Source organism: Drosophila arizonae, chromosome 4, assembly GCF_054131065.1.
Source record: "Drosophila arizonae isolate 15081-1271.41 chromosome 4, UAZ_ARI_1.0, whole genome shotgun sequence".
NCBI classification, from domain to species: Eukaryota; Metazoa; Arthropoda; class Insecta; order Diptera; family Drosophilidae; genus Drosophila; species Drosophila arizonae.
In genome coordinates this window covers 8,659,236-8,686,687 of record NC_142924.1, presented here as the reverse complement: position 1 = coordinate 8,686,687, position 27,452 = coordinate 8,659,236, and the positions used below count along the sequence as shown (strand labels likewise).

The 27,452-nt window shown below is 40.6% G+C and overlaps 5 protein-coding genes across 45 annotated transcripts in view; 4 read left to right on the top strand and 1 right to left on the bottom strand.

The window, feature by feature from the left end:
- The window catches only part of Mbs (Myosin binding subunit), a 30,100-nt gene extending 27,775 nt beyond the window's left edge, over positions 1-2,325 (top strand). For 27 of the 32 annotated variants that reach the window (XM_089468253.1, XM_089468252.1, XM_089468251.1 and 24 more), the window contains one exon: positions 1,002-1,168. Coding sequence is in view for 11 of the 32 variants with exons in the window: in XM_089468258.1 (XP_089324384.1) it covers positions 1,002-1,088 (87 nt within the window). In the remaining 21 variants the exon portion in view is untranslated. Of the gene's footprint in view, positions 1-1,001 lie in introns of all 32 variants that reach the window. The other 5 variants (XM_018007273.2, XM_089468274.1, XM_089468273.1 and 2 more) reach the window with 1 other exon arrangement.
- Positions 2,326-3,715: 1,390 nt separating this feature from the next.
- LOC108613679 (clavesin-1) lies at positions 3,716-7,940 on the top strand. Its single transcript, XM_018007291.2, has 3 exons — positions 3,716-3,949; positions 6,548-7,287; positions 7,351-7,940. Coding segments are annotated over exons 1-3 (996 nt in total). The 5' UTR covers positions 3,716-3,948; the 3' UTR covers positions 7,606-7,940.
- On the top strand, positions 7,670-12,596 carry LOC108613676 (uncharacterized). Of its 7 annotated transcripts, none has more exons than XM_089468284.1 (8): positions 7,673-7,807; positions 7,994-8,015; positions 10,230-10,525; positions 10,668-10,771; positions 10,831-10,975; positions 11,050-11,242; positions 11,428-11,594; positions 11,898-12,596. In XM_089468284.1, the coding sequence occupies exons 1-8, from the start codon at positions 7,751-7,753 to the stop codon at positions 12,510-12,512; spliced, it is 1,599 nt and encodes a 532-aa protein (XP_089324410.1). In that variant the 5' UTR covers positions 7,673-7,750; the 3' UTR covers positions 12,513-12,596. The 7 variants fall into 7 exon arrangements, with proteins under 7 accessions (XP_089324411.1, XP_089324410.1, XP_017862776.1 ...); XM_089468286.1 differs by having other exon boundaries at positions 7,692-7,807; positions 10,225-10,525; XM_089468285.1 differs by lacking the exon at positions 7,994-8,015 and having other exon boundaries at positions 7,670-7,807.
- Positions 12,597-12,714: 118 nt separating this feature from the next.
- On the top strand, positions 12,715-21,710 carry LOC108613673 (uncharacterized). Of its 3 annotated transcripts, none has more exons than XM_018007283.2 (7): positions 12,715-13,247; positions 17,450-17,536; positions 18,505-18,803; positions 18,877-19,800; positions 19,856-20,437; positions 20,496-20,712; positions 20,771-21,710. In XM_018007283.2, the coding sequence occupies exons 2-7, from the start codon at positions 17,474-17,476 to the stop codon at positions 21,008-21,010; spliced, it is 2,325 nt and encodes a 774-aa protein (XP_017862772.1). In that variant the 5' UTR covers positions 12,715-13,247; positions 17,450-17,473; the 3' UTR covers positions 21,011-21,710. The 3 variants fall into 3 exon arrangements, with proteins under 3 accessions (XP_017862772.1, XP_017862771.1, XP_089324408.1); XM_018007282.2 differs by having other exon boundaries at positions 12,715-13,258; XM_089468282.1 differs by lacking the exon at positions 12,715-13,247 and adding an exon at positions 13,265-16,858.
- Positions 21,552-24,064, bottom strand: LOC108613675 (protein odr-4 homolog). Of its 2 annotated transcripts, XM_089468288.1 has the most exons (6): positions 23,873-24,064; positions 23,590-23,764; positions 23,437-23,527; positions 23,244-23,369; positions 23,055-23,102; positions 21,552-22,804 (listed from the first exon to the last, which is right to left on the bottom strand). In XM_089468288.1, the coding sequence occupies exons 1-6, from the start codon at positions 23,963-23,965 to the stop codon at positions 21,814-21,816; spliced, it is 1,524 nt and encodes a 507-aa protein (XP_089324414.1). In that variant the 5' UTR covers positions 23,966-24,064; the 3' UTR covers positions 21,552-21,813. The 2 variants fall into 2 exon arrangements, with proteins under 2 accessions (XP_089324414.1, XP_017862775.1); XM_018007286.2 differs by lacking the exon at positions 23,055-23,102 and having other exon boundaries at positions 23,873-24,062.
- Between the last annotated feature and the right edge of the window lie 3,388 nt (positions 24,065-27,452).

The window sequence follows — 27,452 nt, the reverse complement described above, 5'->3', positions numbered from 1 at the left end:
GTTGTTGTATAATACCAATAAAAAATATATATATATCTATATCAAAACAAATAGCTAAACTAAATTTTCTAAGCCAAACTAGTTATAATATTGTTTTATGTGGGAAGTGTTTCAAACGTTTTTTTTTTTTTTTTTTTTTTACAAAATTGTGCTCCTATTGTCTTACACCTATGTGCGTATTATTGGATTACTTTACAGTTTTGAAACACTCAGCTGTATATATATACATATATATTTATATATACCTACTTTATTGTAACTATACTTAACTATACTTACTTTACTCTATGACAAAATTGTCCCCTTGTTAATATTGTTAAAATGTTTTTGCCAAACAAATTTTATATACTCATGTGTCTGTGTGTGTTTTATCTCATCTATCTATATGACAGTTATATCAGAGTTATGATAATAAAAGTTTGACCATTTGTAATTCCTTGCAAAAGGCTGTTTATTGTTTGTTGTCCTTCTCTGTGCATATACCAACACCTTTGTCAGTTAGACAAAAATGTGTTTCTTTGTTCTACATTTGGCAACAGGAAGCAAGCGTCCATATCGTACATGTGCCTCACACACATAGAAGCATCTATAAGTTTTTTAATCTTAAGTCTGATTCGTTTTCTTGGTTGGGTTGTTGTGCATGTTGCTGTCTGTTTTCCTAGGGCGTTCATTTCCAGAGAGATGAGGTTTTAGATATAGATGTCGATATTGATATACATATAAGAATATGTATATATCTATATCTAAGTGGAGTTATGTTTTAACTAATGTTTGTTTGTTGTTCTTGTTGTTGCTGAGTTGCTTTCAACTAAATCGCATGATATATATTTTATATATTTTTTCCTTTATAGAGAAGCCATCTAATATACATATACCCCCTCAATTCTATTCTTTCAATGTGCTGTTGATCTCCTTATTTTTTGTATTATTTATAATTGTTTTCACTAATTTTGTTCAATTTTCTTTTACTTTCGCTGCACTTTCCACCAATCCAAATCCAGCAACTCGATGCCTACAAATCGGACAACGATCGCCTAAAGGAGGAGAACGCAGCGTTGATTAGAGTAATTAGTAAATTAAGTAAATGAAATTATGTCTTAACTTAAATGTACTCCAATCAAGAATAACAAAAAGAAAAAAAAAAAAAAGAAAGAAAAACAAAAACAAATCAACATCCACAAAAAGCAAATTTAACAAAATTGATATAAAAAGCAAAGAAGAAAAGTTCTGTTTAATATTATTATAATTATTATGATTATTATATTTTGTGTGTTAAGGCATTTAAGAGCAAGTTGGGAACCATGTTTCAAAAATCGTTGAAAATTGTTTGTTTTCTTTTCTTTTTTTTTTTTTAATCTCTGTCTCTCTTCCAAATTGAATATTATATATAATATATAAAGAAGTTGATGAATAGAGCGTATATTTGATTTCTATATATGTATACAAGAAACAAAATAGTGAAAATTATAAACATCAAAAAGAAAAGGAAAAGTTAATTATAGATTATAGATGTTGTATAACGGTTAATTTCAAACAAAAAAAAATCTTTACGAAGAAACTGAGAAACATATTCATCAAATGAGCCCCTAGTTATGGATTAGTTTAACTACATACATATATTGCATACATATAAAAATATATATTTTTCATATATACATATAAATTATATATACACACACACCATACACACATACAAAAAACTCATACAGCTAAAAAGTAAGAAAATAAATTGTTTGTGAGAAATGTTTTTAAAAGCAGCCCACGCAATGTCAACGTAATTAATTTATTAAAGCTGTAATTGTTTATAAAGGAAAAAAAAGGAAAAAGTGACGAAAACTTAACTCATTTAGCTATAAATTACAAATTTTGTAAACAATCAGTGGATATTCATATGAGAGTTATGCATATGCAACAATACAAGAAATATATGTATATATGTATATTTCGAATGTCTTATATATGTATATGTATGTAAACCATGGCGCTACAAGTTGTATATATCGATACATATATATATACTCCTAAATGTATGCTACAGAATGTTGCATGTGCATATAGAAACTTGATTTAAATCATTATGTTAATTTTAAGTTGTTCACTTTTTGGAAACGTATTATATATTGTCGTACTATACTTATTTGAATTTCGCCTATATATGATTATTGAAAATTCGTTTAAGAGATTTTTGTGTTACTCGTGATGAAACGACAAAGCAAACAAACTGAAAACAGAAAACAAATAAGTGAATTGTGTAATATGTAAAATTGTGAGAAAAAAATATTCAAATACGAAACTTAATAAATGTGATCGCAAAGTAATTGAAAAGTGTATTTCATTGTTAATGATTTGAGAATCAAAGTCTGAGCTGTGAAATGTTATAGATATATGTATGTATGTGAAAATTGGCTGAACTTGTTTATAAATTAAAAAGAGTATATTGGTTTGTGAGTCATTGATAGCTAAATATAAATGTTAAGAGGGAGCATGAGTTATGTAGAAGATATACTTAGATTGACGTCATACAGCTAGAGGACTTGAATAAAGGGAGATCCTCTGTCACTCAGAGTCTAGTATAAAGGGGAAAAGAGCTGCGTGAACTATTGAGTGAGTTTTGTAATGCGAACAATTTGTGATCTTTTCTAACTGTCAAAAATACAAATTATGTGACATACAGTCGACTTCTCAAACTTTTTGCATAAAGATAAATCGCAAACAGATAGGAAAATCATAATCAAGTCTAACAAATGTGAATAGCTTTGCCATTTATCTATTGCCATCAATCTACAAAAATTATTATAATGCTTGTAAATAAAAAAAAAATGAGATACATCTATTATTGGACACATTTAGTTGCGCCAAGTGAAGTGAAATGATGCATGAGAATATTTGCTGTACTTATTGAGGCAATGACATCAATGGACGGATTTGAACAATTATTTTGCGATTATTTGAGATATTTTAAATAATGATGCAAACTGCAGAGTCCAACCAAAAAAGGTCGTTATTAGTCAAGAACACAAGTCAACTACCTTTATCTGAAAAATCTTCTGCACAAGAGACAGCACTGCACGTGTAGTAATAAAGCCGTAAGAGCATACTATCAGAGGCTGACGTACTGCGGGATATTAGGCTGACTTTAGTCTCTGAACAGTATACAGTTTTGGGCAGAGCTATAGACAAAAAGAGGGGTTAATGGAAATGGCCTTTGATATGGGCAATTAAGAAATCAACGTATAGCATTGCAGGTGTAACTAAATCGGGTACTAACTGAAGTAATTTTAGAGCGTACAAATATATACTCTATACATATGTTGACATAGGTATCTCTGTCTATGTATAATTATAGCTGACGATGAATTTATGTTCTTATTATTTCTCGAATTATGTTAATGCATGCATACGTACGTCGCCCGAGTGTGTTTAGACTTAAGCACGCACTGTTCAGTGGGGGCTTATTGATAATTTGGCCTCTGATGTCTAACCTGGTTAAAAATATAAAACGTAAAACAATAGAGCGCACGTCATCATAGACCAGGAATAGAAGCAGGAGTAGCTATATTTAAAGCATTCGAACTCGTTTGGCCCACGGTGCGTTTCGGCTCCTCAGACGCCCGTCCAAATGTTACTCGACTCAATGTTGTGTGCGCCGCCAGCTGCTCAAAAGCCAATTGAGTGGAAGTGCGTTGAGCGCGGCTTAAATAACTTTTCAGTTAGCCAAAAAGCGTCAGTTTCGCTCAAAGCGTCTCTACGTTCACAACGTTCGTCGTCGTCGTCGGCTGGGCCAAACAAGAGAGAAAAAAAAAAACAACTTAAATTTATTTAACCTGGCCCATTGCAACGCCGCGGCGCACAAGTAAACCATATTTATATAAGTTTTTGGCGAAGTTGTGAAATTAAAGTGTTTTAGCCAAAAACGCGCAAGCCAATCAGTCGAAACGGATATCTAAAAGTGAGTTCATGTTGCATCACTTACATAATAGGGAAAGGATATGGACAAGAAAAAAACTCACACCTACACATACAAGAGAGAAATACAAGCAAATACGAAGCAAAATTGAAGCCGAAGAAAAACTTTCGCTTTCACCGAAGCACCACATGGCTTGAGTTTTTCTCAAGCTTCAGTCGAGTCAGTTTTATTTCTTTTTCGACTACTATGCTGCGACATCTGTGCGGATTAGATCAATTATCAAACTGAAGTTCTGGGCAATTATTAGGCCTATTCTTGGCTTTCGCTTTCAGTTTGGTTACACGAAATTTCGTCAAGTGTATTTATTGATCGCTTATGTAATTTGATATTTCTGCATATCTGCGATCTGGTATTGGCCAATAGCGGCGGTGAGATTGCTCAACCGACAAGTCAATTAAAATTACGCGCTAGTTGGTAATACGCCTTACGTTAATAGTTTGAATGTTAAGCCAAAGGCCCGTGCGGCAAGGCCAACGCCATTAAAAAAAAGTAAATAAAGCGTACGAACACAGAGTCTATGCAATCAGCGTCTATGTGACTTTTCAGTTATGAATACCCATATGTATATAGATACAATTGTGTGTGTATAAAGACATAGCTCATATTCATTGATATTCAACGGCGATCACAGTTTAGCAACTGCAGTAACGGTCACACTCTTGTGACCTCGCTGTGCGCACACCATTCGCATACAGACCCCCAAAAGAAGAGTCGACAAACATTCGACATTTCATATACAATGTGCCTTGGGGGCTTTTATATAGAGTTCCCAATCAATAAATGTTATAAATTCGTACAGTCGAACGTGTTGAGACTTGACAATTAACACTTTCAGCTAATGAATTGTGTATTTTCTAATGATGGCGATTCATTCAGTTGCATTCTAATGATCGAGAGATTACGTACTCGCCTCTTACAGCCACTTGTAGAATTAGTATTCATGTTAAAAGGTTTCCACTTCAATGACAAAGTGTTAAATATTAGTTTAGCTGCAGTAGATTTCTTAAGTGGGAGGCTTAATGTGAACTTACATCAATATCCGGCATATGCGATTCGAGCTAAAGTTTGAGTGAATTGTAAACCTGGAGTTGAAAGCTCTGCCCCAGCCAGAAACTCGTTTCGAATGTCTTCCGCTCTTGCACTCGCTCTCCCTCTCTCTCTCTATCGCACGCTAGCTCACTCTTGTTTTTGGCTGCTGGCGCTTTGTTGCTGTACTTGAGTTTTGTCAGATTTGATGTTATGATGTAACCACGAAGCTAATTGGCTGAGCGGATGCAGAGAAAGAGCGAACAAAAGAAAACACAAATTGCACGTCGCAAAGCTCAGCTTGAAATTTTCGCTCTTCTTTTCCCCTTGTTGCTTTTGCTGCTGCGGCAGCAGCTGCTGCTGTCTCCTGTAGCGCATATGGCCATATGACCCAAAAACGCAATCGTCAATAACTACACACACACACATATATATATGTATATACATACACGCCCATATGTACATATGGCCCGCACTCTTCCTCTCAGCTCACATTGAAATCTGTGTGAAGGCCATGAAAGTGAAAAAAACATCAAATAAAACTTGATTTAACGCCGTCCACTGTTATGGCCATCGCTTTGGGAGTCTGCTCATAAACAGTTTGTTGACCAAAACGGTTCGTTTTCTTTCTTTCTGTGCTGCGGCGAGCCAATTAATATGGCCATTAATACTGCGTAGAGGCATTGCTTTATATATCTCAAGTATATAGCTTCAATTGGCCATGTTCAAGTGGCCACTGGCCAATGACAGATACAGTGCCTGCAAGCAGTTGACAACTGCTGCAGGTGATATAATCTTCTGCTGCTCTGTTGCCTTTATCTCTTCGCTGACCTTCGAACCAAATGGGATTTTGAGCATGTAGAAATTTAAATAAGCGATCGTATGATGTGCTCGAATCGGTGTTCATATGCAAAACGAACTGTCCCTTCATTTTGGGTCATGGTCAATGGACCGGTAGATAGACAAAAAAAAACAAAAAAAAAGCCAACAGCCAGCAGCCGATCACCTGTGGATGTGGCTCTGTCTATGGCTGTTGCTGTGGTAATTTCAGCCAGATAGATATCAGCAGCTCTCAATTTAATCGATGCTTTGGTTATTTTTATTTTTTTTTTAATTTGCCAACTCTGAAGCAGATAATCATATGCAGATACATAGATGTTTTGACACTAACTAATGCGCGGCAACTGAACCCACGCAACATTGATTGCCGTAAAACCCAACTCAAACTCACAGGCAAAGCCAATGACCCAAGTTGAAGAGAAAACCAACTTGAATGCAGGTGGGCCTTAATTGTATCTGTGTACCTACGTCTGTGTGTGTGTGTTTGTGTGAATGTTGGTTAATGTAGGTTAGTAAACAGTAGTTAATACCCAAAGTTCGATGAATTTTAACATTTAGCAACGGCTTCTGTGGCTGACCAAGGCCAACTACACAATTAGTACTATTCGTTGTATACACCGCGTATACGTAATAAATCGTTTTAAGTTTCTTTCTGTATACACTTTAATTGGCTTTCAGCGGTTATAATAAGCATAATTGTATCTATTCTTGCAGTGCTGGAAACTGAGGTGCGACAACAACCCAAGCTCAATGGATCCTCATCCAATGAGGACTTTGATCCGTATGTTTGCTCTCTGAGCCCTGACTTGAAGGCGGTGGCCTGGGAGGAGCTGCACGAGGATGAAAATATACGGCGACAGGCCTTGGCTCAGTTCCGTGAGTGGATTGCCAAGCATCCGCATATCAAGAAGTGCCGCACTGATGCGATCTTCCTGCTGCGTTTTCTGCGCACCAAGAAATTCTCAGTGCCCGCAGCTTGCGAGATGCTCGAGCGCTATCTGACCATTCGCCAGTTGTATCCCCAATGGTTCCAGAAACTGGACATAAATGACCCGGCCATCAATGAGATCTTCGATGCTGGGTATTTGGTGCCACTGCCGCAGCGCGACTCGACCGGGCGTCAGGTGATCTTCTCGGTGGCCGCCAAGTTCGATCCCTACAAGTTCACATCGGTGCAGATGGCGCGCGTGCACAGTCTAATATGTGAGTCGCTGCTAGACGAAGAGGACTCGCAGGTGTCGGGCTATGTCTATGTGAACGACGAGAGCGGCATGAACATGGGCTTCGTGAGCCTCTGGTCGCTGACCGATCTGCGCAGCATCATGAAGTGCATTCAGAACTCGACGCCCATGCGCCACAAAGAGACGCATTTTGTCAATATACCCCACTATGCCAATCGCATCATTGAACTGGGCGTGTCCATGCTCAGCGACAAGCTGAAGAAGCGCATCATTGTAAGTCAAGCTGGTTATATATATATTTTTATCAATTATATTAAACAACTACTTCTTCGACAGGTCCACAAGAACGTAGACGCTTTGAAGACAAAAATGGATCCAGCCATTTTGCCCAAGGAATACGGCGGCACTGTTCCCATCGCCGACATGATACGCGAGTTCAAGGCGAAGCTGCTGCAGCGCCGCGCTGCGATCCTCGCCTTGGATGACATGCACATCGAGATCACCAAGGAGGCGGCCAACTTTGCGGGCAACGACGTGGGCGACATTGATGCCGGCGTCGTGGGTAGCTTTAGGAAACTGGAGGTGGATTAGTTTTAATGTCCAGTTGGGCTTTAGATTAGGCTAGGCTAGGTCAGAATACCATTGAAACATTTGACAACACCCACACACACACATACACAGTCGAAAGGCAATCAAAATTAATTCGCCTTTTGGCAGCATAAATCCTAAATTATAAATGTACAATTATTTTCGGCCGGAACTGCAGCATCAAATTTGGCACAGACATAGACAGGTACCGGAATCTGAAGTTGTAGTTAATAGTTGTTTCTAGTTATATACACATACACACATACACATACATATTCATGCACACCTCTATTGCGTGCATGTATGCTATTTAAATATACTTATTTACCTTGTTCAAATGACTGTCTTGATTCTTTCTATTGTTGCCATAAAGAATTCGTGTTTATTTCAGATTGCAGACGTTGCTCAAAGAGGTATGTAAACAGACGTTTATGTTCCTAGAATATGTACAACTGGCAATTTTATTGTATTATTCTGACAAGAAATTCATTAACATGGAAAGAAATTTAAACGAATTTTCGACAAGTTAATATAAAGTTGGAGTTCAGCTGAATTTGCAATTGCAAAAGTTTTGACCAACTTTTGTTGTATGAAATATTAGAACCATATTAAGTATAGACTTATAACATATGTTTATCAAACATTTTGTTAACTTTAAACCAACTCAACCTTAAATTAAGGTAAACTTTCTGGAATTTAAAAGTATTATCAAGAGTTTCGATAAAAAAAAAAACAACTATTTTATTGCTCAACTTAAATACTTAATCAGTTAAACGCCAATCTAATCAAAATGTATACCTATTAATTTTTCATAGAAGTGGCATATTTATAGTTGATGTTTTTGGCAAACAATTTCTCAACAAATTTCCTAAAAGCTTAAAATCAATATACATAGATCAAAAATGAATCAATCAATAAATTAATGGGTTTTGTTTATAACAATTTGTAGAAACAAATGGGCATATACTTTGAACTCTAAACGACTGTACCACATAAGAGATTCTCGGTAGATTATAGAAACTTGAACATAATTATGAAAACCCTATATAAAGTCTTTAATCTACAAAATGAAGTCTCATTAAAACCGTTAAAGTTTTGACCAAGTTATGAATTATTAAACTATTTAATGTAGATCGCGGGAAAACAATTGTTGTTGAATGTTTAAAGAGAGAGCTGAGATCTCAACGACCCAGAACTTGTTGAATCCATTGTAGCGCATTAGACAGTCGCACAAGCTCAGTCGCTGAGAACTTTTGTTGTGCTCATAATTGTTGTTGCAATGCGATAACGGTGACACAGACGACGACAACGTCGACGGTGAGAGAATCTTATTGCATTTTTGAGCAAGAAAGCAACGACAATCAAAGCTCGAGGTACGAAAGCGTAAAGTTCATGTGCTTGTGTGTGTATGTGTGTGTTTAAGTATGCTTGCTTGTACTCAATGTTTATATGAGAGAATGTGTGTGAGTGTACAAAGTGGCGAGAATGTGTGTCGGCATTATGATTGTGTATGGTTTATTATTATGACCGCATACGAAATAATTTCCAAGTTTACATTTCAGTTGAGCGTTGGATCAGCTGGAGAACGGAGAACAGAGAACGCGAGCGCTGAGCATTGAGCAGCGATCGTGGAGTGGCTAGCGTTGATCGTTGATCATCTCGAGTTGTTAATTGTTGCGCTTTGTGACCGTGCTAAATGTTTCGCTTTGTGGCCCGGGCTTAGGCATGTCGACATCAGTTGCCGCCGCCAGTGGTTGAGCAATTGCAGAACATAGACCGACACAGTTATTCTATGTATATAAATAGTCGGGCAAACGAGGTCTTCTTTAAACTCTGTCTTTGCCTTTCTCGCTACACTGCTACACTGAGCATTGTCGTCGATTGTATTGATAAAGTGTAAGTGCGACAAGCGCCACGTGCGGAACGTTCTGGCGGCATACGGGGTGTATGCGCAATATTAATAGTGTTAGTCATCAGCTGTGCGTGAGTGTGTTTGTGTGCCTGTAATTTATTATGGGGTCAAAGACTTTTGGCCAAAATCACCATCAGCTAATAAACAGCTCAGATTCTAAAGATAATGCCCGCATGCATATTGTATTCATTTGCATATGTAAATGTGTGTGTGCTTTCGTTACACATGTGTGCATGTAAGCTGAACAACCTGCCAGCTGCATGTCAGCAGCTAATTCGCTACTGGGCACTTGCGCGGCACGAGCAGCTGCTCTCTGAGCATTGCAAGAGAGCGCTGGCGCTAACAGGCGGTGAGCATTTGGAGCGAGGCGAAAGCTTTGCCGCGAACAGCTGTTTGAGGGAGAGCTTATCCAAACGTAGCTTTTAACTGGCTTGCGCTCAGAGCATGTGATAAGTGGAAGGCGCACTGGAAGCACACGCACACACACACACACATATATATATGCAACTACTTCAATTACAATTGAGAGTGTGGGAGAGACAGAGAGCGCGTATGTGGCAATTGAGCATGGGCGGTCGAAGTGGCGTTGGCGGCTCGCGTTTCGCGTTTAGCGTTTATCAATACGGAGTACGAGTCGTAGATAAGAACTCTGAAATCATTTATATAAATTGAATTATCACCTCTTCCTTTCACACATTCGTATGGAAAAGCACAGAAGACAGCAGTGCAGTGCAGTCGAGCGGCGGCGTTAACTGGAACAACATGAACAAATTGCGAACTCTGCTGCCGGGCCAGCATGCCAAAGACACATCGCGCAATTCGGTCGCCCTGGAGCCGGAGATTGGCTTCCAGATAACCATTGAGACGCACGACCCAAAGGAGGGCAGTCAGCAAAGCTTTGCGGCCTCAAACGGTACGGCGGGAGTGCCCGAGTTGAATGTGCACCTGATTGCGGCGCGACACCTGCCTTCCCTATTCGGCTTCAAGATCGTGCAGGGCTATCTAATAAAGGTAATTAAAAGCTTTTTGTCTTTAGCCTTCGATTGTATTTGTTTATTTAGAGTGCGAATGAAAACCTGTCTGAAGAAATACTATATAAATATTTTATATACATAGACTCCATAATATTGATCGCATTTTCGATTTCTTGCAGGTTAAACTGTTTCCCGGCACAAAGCGCTTGGATAGCAGCGTTCAGACCAACACATGGCCCAAGTTCAATGAAAATTTCAAGTTTCCTCTAGTGCCAGACATTAAGTAGGTATATCGTGATGGCATCATAATCACATCTACTAAGATCTCTTCTCTGCCAATAGGCCATCCCTGAAGCATGGCTCCGCCTTCTCCTCCAGACGCCAGGTGCAGAGACGCGCGAGCGGTGACATTTCCGCACCTGAAGAACTTTTCGCCGGCCAATTTGTGGTGTTTACTGTATATGCTCTGCTGGAGCTGCCCGCCGCCGTAAGTCAACAGTTGCTGCTGTTCTTTTTCGTCTAATTTGTATCTATGTAGGTTAAATAAATAATGCCTTTCAGAGTTTCAATCGATTCAACAAGACCTATCGCTCCCTAAAAGATAAGAGCTCCACTTTCGTGCAGCGGCTCTCCTCCGGCGAAGTCCAGACTGAAAATGGGTCAGCGCAAAAGAATGGAAAGAACAAGAAGACAACAGAAAATCCTAGGGATGCCATGCCACCGTTAACAATAAGTGAATCACGTAGAAATATAGGTATGTATGTATATACTATTTATGATATAAAGTAATATGACTAATATTTTAAATGGCAATGCATATAGTATTTATAATATAAATTAATATGACTAATATTTTAAGTATTTAATTTGATTATAGTTTACTGTTATACATATTTACATTCCTGTTTATATTTCCATATGTAATTTGATTTGCTTTAGGCTCCGTCACTTGCTATCTGGAGCCGAAGCTGTTTAAGCGCAATTCTCGCACCGGCTGCTATTCGACTGAGGAGCTCTGGCTGCCCATTAAAGACATAACCACAACCGTTTCAAAAACAACGCCCAGCAACAACAACAACAATAGCAGCAGCAGTGGCAGCAACAACGTAAGCTATCAAAACAAACAAGTTGACAGGCAGATTCGACCAAGACTTGACTCAACTTTATATGTTTATAAATATTGTACATACATACTATGTACATGTGGATGACAGCCGGGTGTCGAGTGCATAACTTCATAACTTAGACGAGCATAAAAATGAAATTATTATGTGCATTTAATGTGGCCTAGAGAAAGTTGGCCAAAAGTAAATTGCGATGACTGCGTAACACACTAGACAAACATATACAGAGACAACGAAAGCAGAGACTGACCCTTGACTCGTTGTTATTTTGTTTTGTTTTTACAGCTCACGAATGCGCCTAAGGGCGTGGTGGAGTTGGCGCTGGAGGTGCGCGATCTCAGCGAGGCCGAGGGCACGGGCCCTAGTCCGCAGCCCACGGAGACGAAGGACATTCCAGTGGCGGCTGGTGCCAACAATTGGCAGCGCATGACAGCAGAGGTGAAGCGCAAGATGGGCATCAGCAATGTGGCCAATGGTGCGGGTGGTCCACTCATGCTGCGGGTAACGACTTCGCGCATGCGCTGCTCCAACAAGGTCAAGGATGAGCTGGAGGCAACAGCCGGCGGCGGTGTCTATGTGAAGACCACCGTGTTCGAGCACGGCATCTATGTGGATGCCTGGAAGTCGCCTGTGTTCTTCCCATCGCTCTCCACGAAATGGGACGGCTCTGGCGGCGATGAGGCGACCATTTGTATGCCATTGCGCAGCCTGGATCAGCTGGAGAACATTGTGATACGCATTACGCTGGCGACGAAGCTGAAAATGGCCAAGAAACTGGTGCTGGGCACGGTTATAGTCAGCGGCGCTGAGAACGCCTCCGAGTCGGGCATGGAGCAGTTGCGTCTGCTGCGCGAATCCCCGCTCAATGAGCGCGTGGCCACATGGCACTGTTACCACTAGCTAAGCTATCCTATCCAATTTTAAGAATAGTTCCAAATCGCAGTTTGTGTTTAAGTACATATATGATTAAATTTATATGCTCAAGTTTGTTTTTATTGTTATTGAAATAGTATTTGGATTCTCCGTTAGGCGCTGGTTTATGACCATGGCCATATTTAGGGACTGGCTACGGAACCAGGTCGACGCTCTAAGCCATTTCATGCTCAGGGGTTTTCACACTTTTTGCGCAGTATTCCCAAAACCAACGGCGAACGTCTGCGGCCCACTGTGCGAGCGCTAAAAACTGTATGTGTGTGTGTGTGTGTGTGTGTGTGTGACTCTCTTGCTGTGTGTGTGCGTGTATGTTGCGAGGAAAATAGTCGCTGGCAGCATCGAACGCAACGTTTGAAGCGCTCGGCGTTGGCGTTCAGTTCTCGAGAAGACGGCGTCGCGATCGGTTGGTTGTCTGTGTGTATGCGTGCTTTATTTGGGCAGCGAGGCTGAGGCTGAAGCTGTAGCGAGTTGTTGGTCTATATATGAAAATCCAAACCCAATGTAAAAATATAACAAAAAATATTTAAAAACCACTAAAACAACAACACAAAGTGCAAAAATAGAAAATTAAAAAAAAAAAAAAAAAAAAAAAAAAATTGAAAAAAAGTGCGAAAATAAAACTTTAAAAACTTTGCAAATTTTTGGCGGCAGTTTTTGGTGGTTTCTTCAATCGCTTGAGCGTTGAGCGCACCCTGTTTGCAGGTATTGGCCAGGTAACCGGCAGGCAGCCTTAGCCTCTAATTGATAGGCGCCTTTCGATCGATTAGCATGCAAATAATAACAATAATAGATCATTAAACGTACGCGCAAGCCAACGGAATTGTTCAATTGAATAGCGATCAAAATCGCAGCGACAATATATAAAGATGCGGCCTTAAATAGATGTCGTCATTCCATTTCATTGAGTTGACGGATATATGCAGGCATATGTGCATATATTTATAAATGTATATAAACATACAGATATGCGTGTATGTGTCTGTGTGAGTCTGTTTACATATATGTATGTGCTCCCAGTGCAGCGCCAGTTATGAGTGCATCAACAGTTTCATTCATAATAAAAAACAATATGCAAAATCATACACACACACGCACGCATGCATGCATATATGAGCGATGTGTGCATTAAGCGCATGTGTTATAAATATGTTGCCTGGGCGCTTATACCAGGGGGTGGCGACGCATTTAATGTGGCATCTTAGAGATTGCAGCGACAGCGGCGCCGAATCATGATTTATGGCCAACAACATCCGCCTTATATACTCACACATGTATATACATATGTATATGCTTGTATACAGAACATAAATACATAAACAGTTGTGTTTTATTTTGTCACCAGAGTCTAGTGTATATTTACCAAAGTAATCGAATAACGAATCGAATTCGAATTCGAATATAAACGAACTGGAATGCAACAAGTAAATAAACTGTAACTACGCCTTGACAACTGCTGAACTTCCGTTAGTTTGCTATCAGTTATCCAATTCCGATTAGAATTCGAAATCGAATTCGAATTCAATTTAGATTTTCTTTCATCCTTCTATAAACACGCGAGTAATAAATAAACTAAAGTCGCAACTTGACAACTGCTCAACTTCCGTTGTGGCTGCCCATCTGCACATAAGTAGCAGCATGTGCGTGTGTGCCTGTATACGGGTGTGTGTGTGTGTGTGTGTGACAGTGTCCATACACACTTATAGTAAGACGAGAACTGCCCACGAGCAGAGCAGCCGCTGCCCACTCGAGACATAAACAACAACAAACCCCCACATACTAAAAAGCCACAGTAGCGGCGATTCGGCTGACTATTTTTTGTGCTTTATTTTATTTTTCCTAAGCGTCATTAAAATTGCATTTCGTTGAACTGGCGCCCCGCTGTGCCCCTGCAGACCCGGCTGCCGCTCGTGCATCCATTGGCTGCCACGGGCGGCTGTGCCAGACTTGGCGGCTGCCTCTAGTGGCAGGTGGTGCGACCAATTCCGATGACTATCGAGCATTTAACTAACGCTCGGCTACTGTTTTTGTCTCACTTGCTCGTTTATTTTTTTCAGTTCTCTTGGTTTTGCGTAAATTTTCATTCATGAAAAGCTCATTCGAGTAAGAGTTCGCTGTTTGAGTGTCTATGCGACTATCAAATGCGCTTACTTATACGGCAATTATCTAAAGCATTGATTGAGATAAAATTAATATAAATAGTTGGGGGGATGAAAATCGCATAGAAGGACGAACAAACATAGTAGAAAAAATTTAAAATATACACAGAGATAGATAGAAGGACGGAGAAAAATCCGAGAGTTATATATGGATATATATAGAGGGTTATACATTGACCATATGGAAAGAGGGATTAAAGAAATAACATAATAAAGAACATAATAAATATACAGGGAAACATATATTACATAAATCATATCATATTGTATATCATATCATATCATATCATACCCAGTAGTCGTAGCTACCCTATGCGACCCTTAAGCATAAACAAACCCACTAAAGTCATAACAAGTGGTGTCAACTTTTCCACAATCTCTATTTAGTTTTTTTAAGCCCAATGACGACATGTCAAGGAATTTGGCGAATGTTTTTCATTGTTAATCTCGCAAAATTGTAACATTTTAATCCCACTTAGTCTGGGTGGGGTATTCAGAGGTGGGGGCAACAACGTATATCTATAAAATGACGAACGGTTTGTTTACACGACGGCTGCGCATCCGCGTCTGCGTCGACAGCGGTTGCTGCTGCTGCTGTTGCGGGTGATTTGCGGTCGCGCTGCGTTCTAAATTAAGAAGAGCCGTTTGTATATAATACATATAGTATATATACATACATACAGATAGGCATGTCGTCAGGTGTTTAAGAATAGTTTTCTAGTGGTTTGTTTTCTGATAATGCTGAATATTCCCCACAAACAAACACACACACACATATACATCCAGTCACGCATAAAATAATAAAGTGCTGCTCTGTTACTCAACCTTAAATTATGAGATCGCTGCACATACGAGATGGACGAGCTGACAGATACAGAAGCATGTTTGGACCGCCAATTAAAAAATGAACCCGTAAACTACATTCTGTTATTTATGACCCGAGCATTTTCACTCTATGGCAGCATTATTTGTTTGCATGAAAATCGCAAAGAAGGGCAGTGAAATTTTAAAGAATGGATTAACGATTGAAATGGAAAGGGAATGAGAAAATCTAGGGGCAAGCGACCAATAGGAAGGGGGGGCTGGAGAGAAGAAGAACGAAAACAGAAAGCTGGATCAAGAAAGAAAGAGTTGAGTTTCATGAGAGAGATGGAGGAATGGAATACTATTATAGAGAAGCCAAGTAATGGGAGGGGAAAAGAGGCAAAAAGGGGGTGAACAGACACGAAGAAAAAGTTATATTGATACACATATGTCAGAAGAGAGTGAGAGTGAGCCTCTAATAAAAGTAAAAAAGTAAAAAACTAGAAAGAATGAGTGTAGTGTGGCTGTAAAATTGCTTCTATAAGCAGATCTCACTCCATTTTCTCTAATTGCATTTTAAAGAATTGAATTAAAATCCTTGAAAAAGTCATTAATTCCAAGAGTTGCATTATTATTAAAGAAAAAATGTAATTCAAGCGTAAAGAGCAGGAAATACGATATGCCTCGGAGGTAGCAGGTACTTTTGCTGAATATGTTAAATGATAAAGCAGCTTTTAACGCTCAGCTGGAATTTCCACAGCGATACGCTCACATTTCTATTGTTTAACTGAAATACACAATGTGTATATTGCCAGCATCTATTTATCGATTGCACATTGACATATGAATGGCTCGTTCATGGATTTTATGGTCATTATATAGTGGGGTATGGGAATGGGCATGGGGCAAAAACCAGAACAGCGAAGCACGACTGTTTTAGCCAGGCAGGCTGGCTGGCTGGTTGTCTGTCTGTCTGTCTGTTTGTCTGTGTGTCTGTCCCTAGTGCCATTTGGATGCACGTGTCGCCATAAAGGGCCAGACAACCCGTTGCCATATACGCGAGCAGCCAAGATTGAGATCAAGTATATGAATGCATGTGCAGGCAAGATCTGATTGAGCAGGGGCATCTGAAACTGAAGCTGAATCTGAATCTGAATTTGGTCAACATTCGGCATTCAGTAGTCAGTATTCACTATTGACGTAAGATCGATTGTACTTGCTTTTATAAAAAACAACAAATATACATTGTTTTTTTTTTTTTTTTTTTTTTGGCATTTACCAAGTGCTTCTGTTGCCACTTTAAATTCCTCTGTGTAACTCAAAGTTGATTTTAATGGCGAACTTTGTGCTCAGGTCCGGGAATGTTTTTTTTTCTCTGATGTTTTTTTTTTTTCTTTATAAATAATGAATATATGTGTTTTTAATTTTTGTTGTCTGTCTGCTTGTAATTACATGTACATGAACATGTAGCTAATTAATTTCACTTTTATTTCATCTTCATTTCATCTGCTGCCCACGCGTTTGATAGCCGCTTCCTAAGGTCTCTTGCAAGTTCAAATCTTTTTGCTTTGTAGTTGCGTCAATCTGCGCTACAAAACAAAATAATATATACGGAAAAAATCAGAAAAATCAGAAAATAAAATAAAACATTTCGGAATTGTTGCATTGTGCGTAGAGCGACGATTGTCTCTGCTTCTGTTGATGTACTTTGTGCGCAAATGAGTCGATTAGTTGAGCCAAATTAAACGAGTTAATTGCCTCTAAAGAGCATTGGCGAATTTCATATCTGACTGCGTTAGATCTACAAATAGATCATTGCGAATAGCTCATTGCGAATATAGTCTATTGCCCAATCCTTAGTGCAGTTGGGGAAATTAGTTTAAATTTTTAATTAAGCATGACTTAACCTTTATATAATTCAATATTTATCTCTTCTATTCACAGCTGGAATACCATTAATCTGCGGGAATGCGTTTAATTTGCAGCTTCATCAAATGGCTGGCGCTGCTGCAACTGCTGGCTCCCTGTCAGGTGGGTTTGATTTTATAAATGATATGTATGTACATATAAATCAATGATTGGCCTATCCCACTTGACATACAAATGCACACTCACACACACATAATGATGTCAATCGACAACAATTCCCTCGACAATTTGTCGATTGACTGCGACTGTGAATAATTAACAAATCTGTTTAAGCAACAATTATCTATGGCCAAATAAAGCCAGACCATTGTGACCTTTTTCCGCAGTCATTGATATATTAAGTAGTTGACATGACCCCGAGAAACGTAACGGTAAACGTACACGTATACCCTTGAATGATATTCCGAATAGTTCGCATTTCCGCTTGATTGCTCTTGTTAGTGTTACAGTTAGAAAGTTATTTAAGCGCCACAGAATGGGACTGGAATCGGGCTGAATATGTCTTAGCTAGGGCTTACTTATAGGCGACACTCAAATGGAATTCCAGGTGCAGCCTTGCCTTGTAGAGCACTCGATATCCATGTAGACTGGCCAATTAAACGAGTTCTTGTAGAAGATTTGTATATATGTAGAAGCGATCTACCGCAGCAGTAACGGCTGAGCCAATTTCAATGATGGTGCGGGTGGTGGTGCTGGTGGTGGAGGCGTCTAAACCTATTTTGGATAGGAACGAGACAGGAAGAAGGGATATGCCAGCCGACGCTGGCAAAGTGAAATTGCTGTTATTTTTAGCGATGAGGCAGTGGGGAATGTCTTCAGGCTGGAAGCATAACTGCAACAGTCTGAGCAGACGAGAGCAATGACATCTCAAACGTAATGCAGCCCCTGCATCACACACACATATGTATTTTTACGCTCTGATTTATCCACGGTGATAAAAGTGTATGTGTGTGTATGTGTGTGGTGCAGAGAGCGTTGGCAGACAAATTGAAATGTTGGCGACTCTTTTCGATGTTTGATTCTGGAGCCGGCTTTCGCTAATTTGTCTTTGTCCATTCGTTTCTTGACAGAGTGGACACGTGCAGGAGGCGAAGCGTCACCTACGCGCCGAGTTGCGCGACGTCTTGGGCCATCCCAGCTACCAGGGCAGCCATTGGCACAGTGGGCATCGGGTGCACAGGCTGCGCATGCCACACGCCCATCAGAGATGGACTGGCCGACGGCGCTCGATCAATCATCATCATCCCTTCAGCCGCTGGTCGCAGTGGACAACGTGCGACGAGGATTGCATCAGGCGACGCGAACGCTTCTGCAAGGCCAAGCGCAAATGTGGACACACGAAGCACGTGGAGCAGCACAAGTGCTTGCAGTGAGTGCTAATTGAGGCTGATGGAGAGTAAAAGTGAATGAAATTTATTGCTCGTACTTATGTTGTCTTGCAGTTGTCATCCGGCAGTTAAATGGCATTCAACAAGCAATGTGCCGCAGCCCAATTTTCCACCACATTATCCCAATCCGCCACCAATTATTATAAATGCTGCAGCAGCTGCATCGGGTGGATTATCCTATCAGCCACACCCGACTGCCACATATGCCCCACCACAGCATGAACCACACCCGCAGCCACAGCCCCCGTCGTATTTCGAGCCACATCCCCAGCCTCATCCCGATCCACACCCTCCTCGGCATCCCCCTCGACAACCCCTACCCGATCCCTATCCCACTTCGGGTGAGGAGTCTGTTGAGGTAGTGCATCGAAAGCCACCGAATTGGCCATCAATTGAATCCAGCACAGAGGAGCAAGAGGAGGAAGATGAAGCGCAGCCGCCTTTCCAAGACGATGAGGGCGACTTTTTTGTGCTGAAGCGACACCGACGCAGACAGAAGCCAAGGCACAGCTCGCGGCATAGCTCGGAGCACAATTCCAGGCAGAGGAACAGGCAAAAGCCAAGACTCGTTTACATTGATGACTACTCCAGGCAGAGACATAGACAAAGGCCCAGAGTCGACTACACTGAGGACGATTCCAGGCAGAGGCATCGACAAAAGCCCAGATTCGATGATATTGATGACGACTTTGAGGATTACCTAGAAGGCAAATCGTTAAATACTGGACAGCGATCCTTGGGTAGTGTTGAAAATGGTGGACTGGAGGGCGATATATTCCAGTATGAGGATTTTGATTTCGAGCCGGAGGCTCAATACCCAGACTCGGAAGAGTTTACAGATGCGCGAAACATTAGCTGGCTACCGTCTGGAAAGGAGCGGAACACGCCAGAAGGACTAATGCCACGTCATAGACGTGTCTACTCCAAATGGAGTCGCTGGACCAAGTGCTCGCCAAAGTGTACCACGAGGCGCTATAAGTGAGTGTTGTCAGCCTCTCCTTTTGGTTTGCATCTAACCTGAAATCGTTTGCAGAAAGTGCCGCATCAGCGAGCAGTGCGGTCGGGAGGTGCTGCGGGAGATCGCCTACTGCTACACGGAGAACAGCTTCTGCCAGCAGTGGCTGCAGGCCCAAGTCCAGAAGATGCCCGCCTATGAGTCCCGACCTGGTGCAGCGACAGCCATGCGGCGCATGCACACGGAGCCTGGCTCCGGAGCACTGGGTCGAAACGATGTTAGTGTCATTATGAGCGGCAGGGGCTACCGGGGACCGGAGTACACTCCTCTGAAGCTGCAATGTGGCTTGGTGCGTACTGGCCACCGCAACATGTACAACCTGCTGAAAATCATTGGCGGCAAGGCGGCACGCAAGGGCGAGTGGCCCTGGCAGGTGGCAATCTTCAATCGGTTCAAGGAGGCCTTTTGCGGCGGCACCTTGATCGCGCCGCTCTGGGTCCTGACCGCCGCCCACTGTGTGCGCAAGGTGCTCTACGTGCGCTTTGGGGAGCACAATCTGGACTATGAGGATGGCACCGAGGTGCAGCTGCGAGTGCTCAAGAGCTACAAGCATCCGAGCTTTGACAAGCGTACCGTGGACAGCGATGTGGCTCTGTTACGGTAAGCAACTGCAAGGATTTCTAAAGAAATGTATTTATTTGATTTCAATCATTGGCAGTCTGCCCAGGCCCGTTAATGCCACCAGCTGGATTGGCTTCTCCTGCCTGCCGCGTCCTTTTCAGCCGCTGCCCAAGAACGTGGACTGCACGGTCATTGGCTGGGGCAAGAGACGCAACCGCGACGTGGTGGGCACCAGTGTGCTGCACCAAGCAGATGTGCCCATTATACCCATGGAGAACTGTCGCAGTGTCTATCACGACTACACCATAACAAAGGTGAGTTTAGCAGATTGAGATCCTTTATTAGTTCTACTACAACTGGGAGTCCTTTTAGAACATGTTCTGTGCCGGTCATCGCCGTGGTCGCATCGACACCTGTGCAGGTGACTCGGGCGGTCCGCTGCTGTGTCGCGACTCTACCAAACCGAATCATCCCTGGACCATCTTTGGCATCACTTCGTTTGGCGATGGCTGCGCCAAGCGCAACAAATTCGGCATCTACGCCAAGGTGCCCAACTACGTGGATTGGGTCTGGTCGGTGGTCAACTGCAATGGCAACTGCAAGTTGCACTAGATTGGAGGGATATATATAGTAGTTATATTTATTTAGCCCGTAAGTCGTTATGTTTCAGAGGCTGTGAGATACTTGTTTACTTTTAAGCCCAACAGCTGGGCCCACTCATTCTGTAAATACAAATAGGCACTCTTCTAAGTAGCGTTTGAATAATGTTTTCTTTTCTCTAACTAAACGTAGTTTATTTATTATCTCTACTATAAACAAAGCATAGCTTAATGTGAGTCAACTATGAGCAACAGAATTGAACCTAATATCCGAATGCAGATTGTGAATTCTGTTTAGATCGTTAGTAAACAGAGAAATTCTTTTCGAATATATTTCATAAGCAATGCACGCGCTTGTTTACAGCAACGAAATGTTTGCTGTTTGTTATCGGGTTTACATTGAATATATATAAACAAATTGCAATCTGCAATCTGGCATGCCAGATATACGTCTATATATTGATTCGAATGAAATTAACAAATTTTGACGAACCTTAAATCAGATTTAGATATTGAATCGATACGCCTCACGTATTGCAATACCCTGTACAAGGTTTGTTCTGCATTAGTTTAGTTTATTACATTAGTATTAAATGCTGCCCGTCCAGGCTTTAATAATATAACTATATAACGGGACATTTTTACACTTCTTCTACTAAAAGTAAGAGTACACCTTGGTTTATAATATAATAATAAAAAAAACCATCACAAGATTTATGTTGCGCCATATCAAAATGGATTGGGCTGTGTGTTTTCGTGTGGTGTAATGGTTAGTCGAACATTCAACCAATAGCCAGCTTTCAGCTGCTTGCACTATTATCCGTTCATTGTGTAATGGAGAGCCACCGAGGCAAGCAGCACCAGGAGAGCCACCGCAATGCCTACCATATAGAGACTACGAGACAATTCCCGCTTTGGCATTGTGCTGGTCAGCCTGCGGCTCTCCTCTCCTTCTGTGTCTGTTTGCATCGAATTAAAATTCACATCATCTGGCAACCCCTCAGCGTCCAGGTAAATTGTCTCCGGATCCAGCTCGACATCAAGAACCTGCTTGGCCTGAGCTACGACCACAGTGGGCGCTTCACCGCGGAACAAGTATTCAGAGAACTGCACCGCGTTGCCCGACGTACTGCTACCATCCGAGGGTATGGCGAAGAACACGCGTCTCGGCGGCTCGCTTATGTAAACCGCCTCGTTGCTAACGTGTGGATCGGTCAGACCATCGCAGTAGACCTGGATGCGTGTGATCAACGAGCGCAGCACATCGTCTCGCAAGTAACGCTTCACGTCTGCTATACTGTTTCGTGGGTTGCAATAGACTCGTGAGAAGATCATGCCGCTCATGCGCAAAGTCCCACTGAACTCTCGCACCTTTATATCCATTGGATTGTCCAGCTGACATTTGACGGGCATTATGATGTTGGCCCTGATGACGCCACCGCTGGAACTATCAATGGGCGATAGTAAATGCATTGAAGATGCAGCCGAAGAAGCCGATGGGTTGGCTGCACCTCCTGCTGAAGTGGTCGAATTTGTCTTAAGCTTATCATCCTTCAGCTTTTTCTTTTTGATGAACGTCTGCAAATCCATTGTGTCGTCGATTAGTTCGTTCTGCAGGAATACCTCGCTGGCGATCAGATATTTGCGAATCGTCGATATAATGTTTTGAAACTGTTCTTCAATGTTAATGCGCCTCGTGGTGTCCACAATGGGTATGACATCATCCAAGTCGTAATTGCACTCAAACTGAATCCACTCGAACGGTTTCTCAACAAAGCGAAAGTCCATGTTCGAAAATGTGCCGCCGCTAGAGGGGGAACAGAAATATTTGCATATATGAGTAAAGTAGTTCAGGGCACTACGCGCAAAGCTCTACAAATATACAACATACATATGTATTTAGAGATAAACCGAAACACGTAAAATGCAATCCATAAAAAAGTCGTACAGCTACCAAAATTAACTAATATATATATACGAAAAATATAGGCCAAAATGGCCGAAAAAACATTCAAATGAGTTGTGTAAGTACTTGAGTTTCAACATTTGTTATTTACCATATAATGCATTTAATGTTTGCCGTAAAATACGTTTTTTTGCAATGTCTATGTTAAGCGGGTGGCCAACAAGTAATTGATAAAGAAAAGATACATAAGTCAACAGTGGAAGTTCAGTGACAACCTAACCCGATTAGATCTCTATATATACATACAGATCCATAGATATGGATTTATATTCTCACTTACTTTCCATAGGTATAGTTTTTGCAGAGCAGAGTTTTGTCGGCCAAAGAGTAGGAAAGGAATACAAAGTCCGTTTGTGCCATGTCTGTGGTGTAGACTCCAAAGGAGTTGTTGGTCTTAAGTAACAAGCTGAAGGGATACGTAGAGAGAGATTCACATTAAAATAGACTTTTATTTAGTTAGTCCAGGCACTCACTCGTAGACGTCAGAAAACACTTTTTTGGCATTTTTAAACTCCTCGCTGCGCTCATTCGCCACATCCGGACGCACAGAAGCGATGAATATGCCTGAAATTAAAAAGAATATATGATTAATTGAATATATTATAAATACTAACACCACTGCCTACCTATGACGTCGAAGGATCCGGGACACATTTTACTGGCGCTAAGCCATTGGGACGCCAAGGCCTGTGAGTTGATGTCGCGTATGGTTAATCGCACGTCGGTCAGATCTTCCAGGTCGGCATCTTCCTCGCTGTTGCGGGCCAGGTGAACAACAATGCTCTTGCTGACATCTGCTTGCTGCAAATTAGGGAGCGGTCAAACAGACATATGTATATAAAGGCATGCTGTCAACAAAATAAACCTACGTGGCGACGGCCAGAGCAGCAGGCGCTTTCTTGTACTTACGTGACCAATGATAATTCCGTACGAGAAACTGTGCTCCTGAGCGCACTTTTCCAGATAGAGCTCATCGGATTTGCTCAAAAGCACTGTGCGCATTATATATATTTAATTTTTCCAACAATACAAAATTTTTTAGTAGTTCTGGGCTGACTCTAATGTTGATGATATTCGACTATCGATATTATTGTTTTTTGATTGTCACGTCAAATAATGCTATCGATGTTTTCGTTAAACGATAGTTTCGTTCACTTTTAGGGATGGGAGTGTGAATGTAAGTTGGCGCCCATTTGAAATTGAAAATGAACGGACTTAATTATATTCAAACAGGTGTTTTGTAGCAGGTGCAATGTCTAATGATATGAAATCATTTTAAATTTAAAGGAATTTGAAAGAGGTGCTATTGTATGAAGTAGTTAAATGTTGCAGATAAAGACTTTTTACCTAGATAAAAAAATTGAATATGCTCAAATAGCTTCTAATACATACATATTTTATTATCATATTAACATAATTGAATTAAATGAACCCCGCTTCATTTTTAGCTTTCTTCATCAGCTATTATCTTACGATTAAAACTGATTTCAATTAAAAAAAGTAAGAGTGAAATTGATGCAAATTGAATTTTTAATTGAGAACTGCGCCTTAAGTTTAATGATAATTGCTTTGACAGCAAAAAAGCGTATTGATGAATAATTCACAAAAAAATATCGAGATGCACAGCTGTTTCAATTTTCCGTTTAATTGCATTAAGATACAAGAGGAATCCCTCCATCTGCTTGCAAAGCACGCCTTTCCAGTGGAAGGCATCCACTTTCGAGCGCTTGAATTAAGTCAGCAACCTTATTACTCGGCAATGATTGCTTGCTCGAGAAGCACGACGATCTGCATATTGTGTGTGTGTGTTTTCATATATGTGCCACCCAAATGGTCAAGTGTTTTGTGGATTATGGCGAACGGACGCGATCGGTAATCGAATTAGGTAAACAAACACTCAATAAAGCGAGTGTTCGTTGTGCATATGCACACACACACATATATATATGTAGAGAGATACATGTATTTATTATATGTACCTATCTATATAGATATCTACATTCGGGCGAGTCAGCAGCAACAGCAGCGATTGCGATTGCGCCGTGATGACAGGCGAAAAGTAAATGAAATTTCGTTTAGGTGGTCGCTGGCGGCTGCGAACCATCTGCTTGTGTGAATGCTTGATTGTTGAAGTGCCACTCGATGGCGCGAGGGCGCACGCTACTCTCGAGCCCCGACTCCGACTCTGACTCCAGCTACAGCTCCAGCTCCAGCTCCAACTCCAGCTTCGACTCACGTCTTATTTACATAGTAAATTATTCCTGTTCGATTGTTTGCGTTTGCTCTGGATCTCTGCCATAAAAGCACTCGAGCGTCATCCTCAGCTTTCATCGTCGTCAGTTCATTCATGATTTGCCTTTCACAATTTGATGTATGTATGTACGGAATACATTGATATGCACATACATATATAAGTGGCAGAGTGTGTGTGTGTGTAGCTCATATTATTGGTTAACCGTTAGAAAGAGAACTTGTTAGCCATTTGGTACATTATTTAAAGCATTTGCCGATCTTTAACTGTGCGGATTTATGTTCTATGGAAGACAGGTAGGCAACTGGTAATTGCTTTTTAGCTCGACTCGACTTCGGATTACGCCGGCAGCTAGCCAATTCTCAATTCACAGGTATCGATGCAATTTGGCTTCTGTGTAGGCACCACTGTAGCTACTGCCACTGCCATTGCCACTGCCATTGCCCCCAACGGGCATTCTGTGTGGCTTGAACATCACGCCAAGTGTAGCTTAGTTGCAGTTCCAATGCAGCTTTGAGTCGGCTTGCCCAGGCAGCGCATCAATCATTCAGCACGCACACCAAAAACCACAAAACGCCAAGGAAACACACAAATCTGTGCAACTTCGATGCCTGTATAGATATGTGTAAGTCTGTGCTTATCTCTTTGTTCGTGTGTGTGTGTGAGTCAGATCATCAAAGTTGCTTATGAGTTGTCAATCACGCAAATTCACATAAGGTAAAAGAACTTTACAAATGTATCTCTTTGTTTATTGAACTTTTGCAGAGGTCTATAAAAAAAAGAAATAAATAAAAAAATAAATAAATAAATATATATATATTTATAAATAAATATATATATATTTATAAATAAATATATATATATTTATAAATAAATAACAAAATAATAAAAAATTAAATTTAAGGTAATTTAGTTTTTTTTTCATATGTTATATTGTTGTAATTATTTTTTCCTGATGCAAATCTATAGTACACGTTCCTCCGCGTTCGTTTCGAATTCATTTTGATTACCCTGAACCCATTGTCAATGAGAAGTTAGGGTATAATGGTTTTATTATTTAATTCTTGAAAAAATATATTTACATTTTTTTTAGTCCTTTCAAAGTATTATTGATTTACTTCTTTGTTTCCTTAGTGCTTTGGTTCATAGCTATACTTTACCTCGACTTTATATCAAGACAATTCCTTTAGATTCGTCTCTCCGTTGCAGAAAATATGCTATACCGTCTTGTTAATGCAGCCAAAAAAAAAAAAGAAATGAAACATTTCTTTAAATAAATAAATAAATTTAAATTTTAATAAAATCGTGCATTTTTGCATTAGAGTCGCTTTGATTATTTGAAATCAAATGAAATCCTATTTATGGTTTTATATATTTATTTTTTATTTTTATTTATACATTTGCTTTTAAGTTTATCGTTTTGACTTATGTGAAGCCTTTGAAATTAAATAAGAATTAATTATTGTTTTAAAAACTACTTCTTATTCGTATATTAATAGTTCAAACAAATAATCTAACTGTTATTTGCTCCTATTAGAAAGTCTTATTATACATTCAAATAATCTTCGCTTACATAAGTAATATTTTATAATATCTATAAATTTGTATAATATTTTGTATAAGAGGTAATCAATAATAAACTACAATCATTGTTACATATCAAATAAGGTGTTTAACAAACGGAAAATTGTATCTATTATTTCCTAATCATTGTCTGCTATAGATATGAAGAAAATCGATTTAGTTGTAATGTCTGTAGACAGTCCAGCTGAAGCTTTTTAAGTACGTAGTTAAATGTGCACTAGTTCTTGCAGATAGTCCATGACACTAGCTTAGTGCACTTTGAACATAAGCAAGGCCTTATCATAAATAAATTGCACTTCCCCTTGCACATGCGGACGGGGGTTGCCTTCCTTTTCCTGAGGCTGGTTGTTTATACGCTTGGACGCAGTCATGAGCGCGTTGGCCACTGCCTACTTGGCGCGCTCCGTTTCGTCCAGTTATTGTGTGTGAGGGGGAGAGGCATGTAATTGCTTGAACTGTGTGCGCTAGTTGCACACCATACTGTTGTCCCGCTCGCACGCTCGCGGCTCATCAGACAACGGCCGCCATTATGAATGCGCGCCGAAGTTGAAAAACCGGTTGGCAGGCCGAAAGCACTCAACGGCATTGAGTGAAACGCCAACTGAGTGGAGAGGCCGACAACAGCAGCAGCAGCAGTCGCAGCAGCGGCAGCCG

Coding starts and splice junctions, on each gene's coding strand:
- LOC108613679 (XM_018007291.2), top strand. Junction 7,288..7,350: donor AGCTGAAGAAGCGCATCATT/GTAAGTCAAGCT, acceptor CTTCTTCGACAG/GTCCACAAGAACGTAGACGC.
- LOC108613676 (XM_089468283.1), top strand. CDS start 9,395: ATGTATATAAATAGTCGGGCAAACGAGGTCTTCTTTAAACTCTGTCTT. Junction 11,243..11,427: donor TGAATCACGTAGAAATATAG/GTATGTATGTAT, acceptor GATTTGCTTTAG/GCTCCGTCACTTGCTATCTG. Junction 11,595..11,897: donor GCAGCAGTGGCAGCAACAAC/GTAAGCTATCAA, acceptor TTGTTTTTACAG/CTCACGAATGCGCCTAAGGG.
- LOC108613673 (XM_018007283.2), top strand. CDS start 17,474: ATGCGTTTAATTTGCAGCTTCATCAAATGGCTGGCGCTGCTGCAACTG. Junction 18,804..18,876: donor GAGCAGCACAAGTGCTTGCA/GTGAGTGCTAAT, acceptor GTTGTCTTGCAG/TTGTCATCCGGCAGTTAAAT. Junction 20,713..20,770: donor ACGACTACACCATAACAAAG/GTGAGTTTAGCA, acceptor GAGTCCTTTTAG/AACATGTTCTGTGCCGGTCA.
- LOC108613675 (XM_089468288.1), bottom strand. CDS start 23,965: ATGCGCACAGTGCTTTTGAGCAAATCCGATGAGCTCTATCTGGAAAAG. Junction 23,765..23,872: donor ACGGAATTATCATTGGTCAC/GTAAGTACAAGA, acceptor CCTAATTTGCAG/CAAGCAGATGTCAGCAAGAG. Junction 23,103..23,243: donor AAAAACTATACCTATGGAAA/GTAAGTGAGAAT, acceptor CGCTTAACATAG/ACATTGCAAAAAAACGTATT.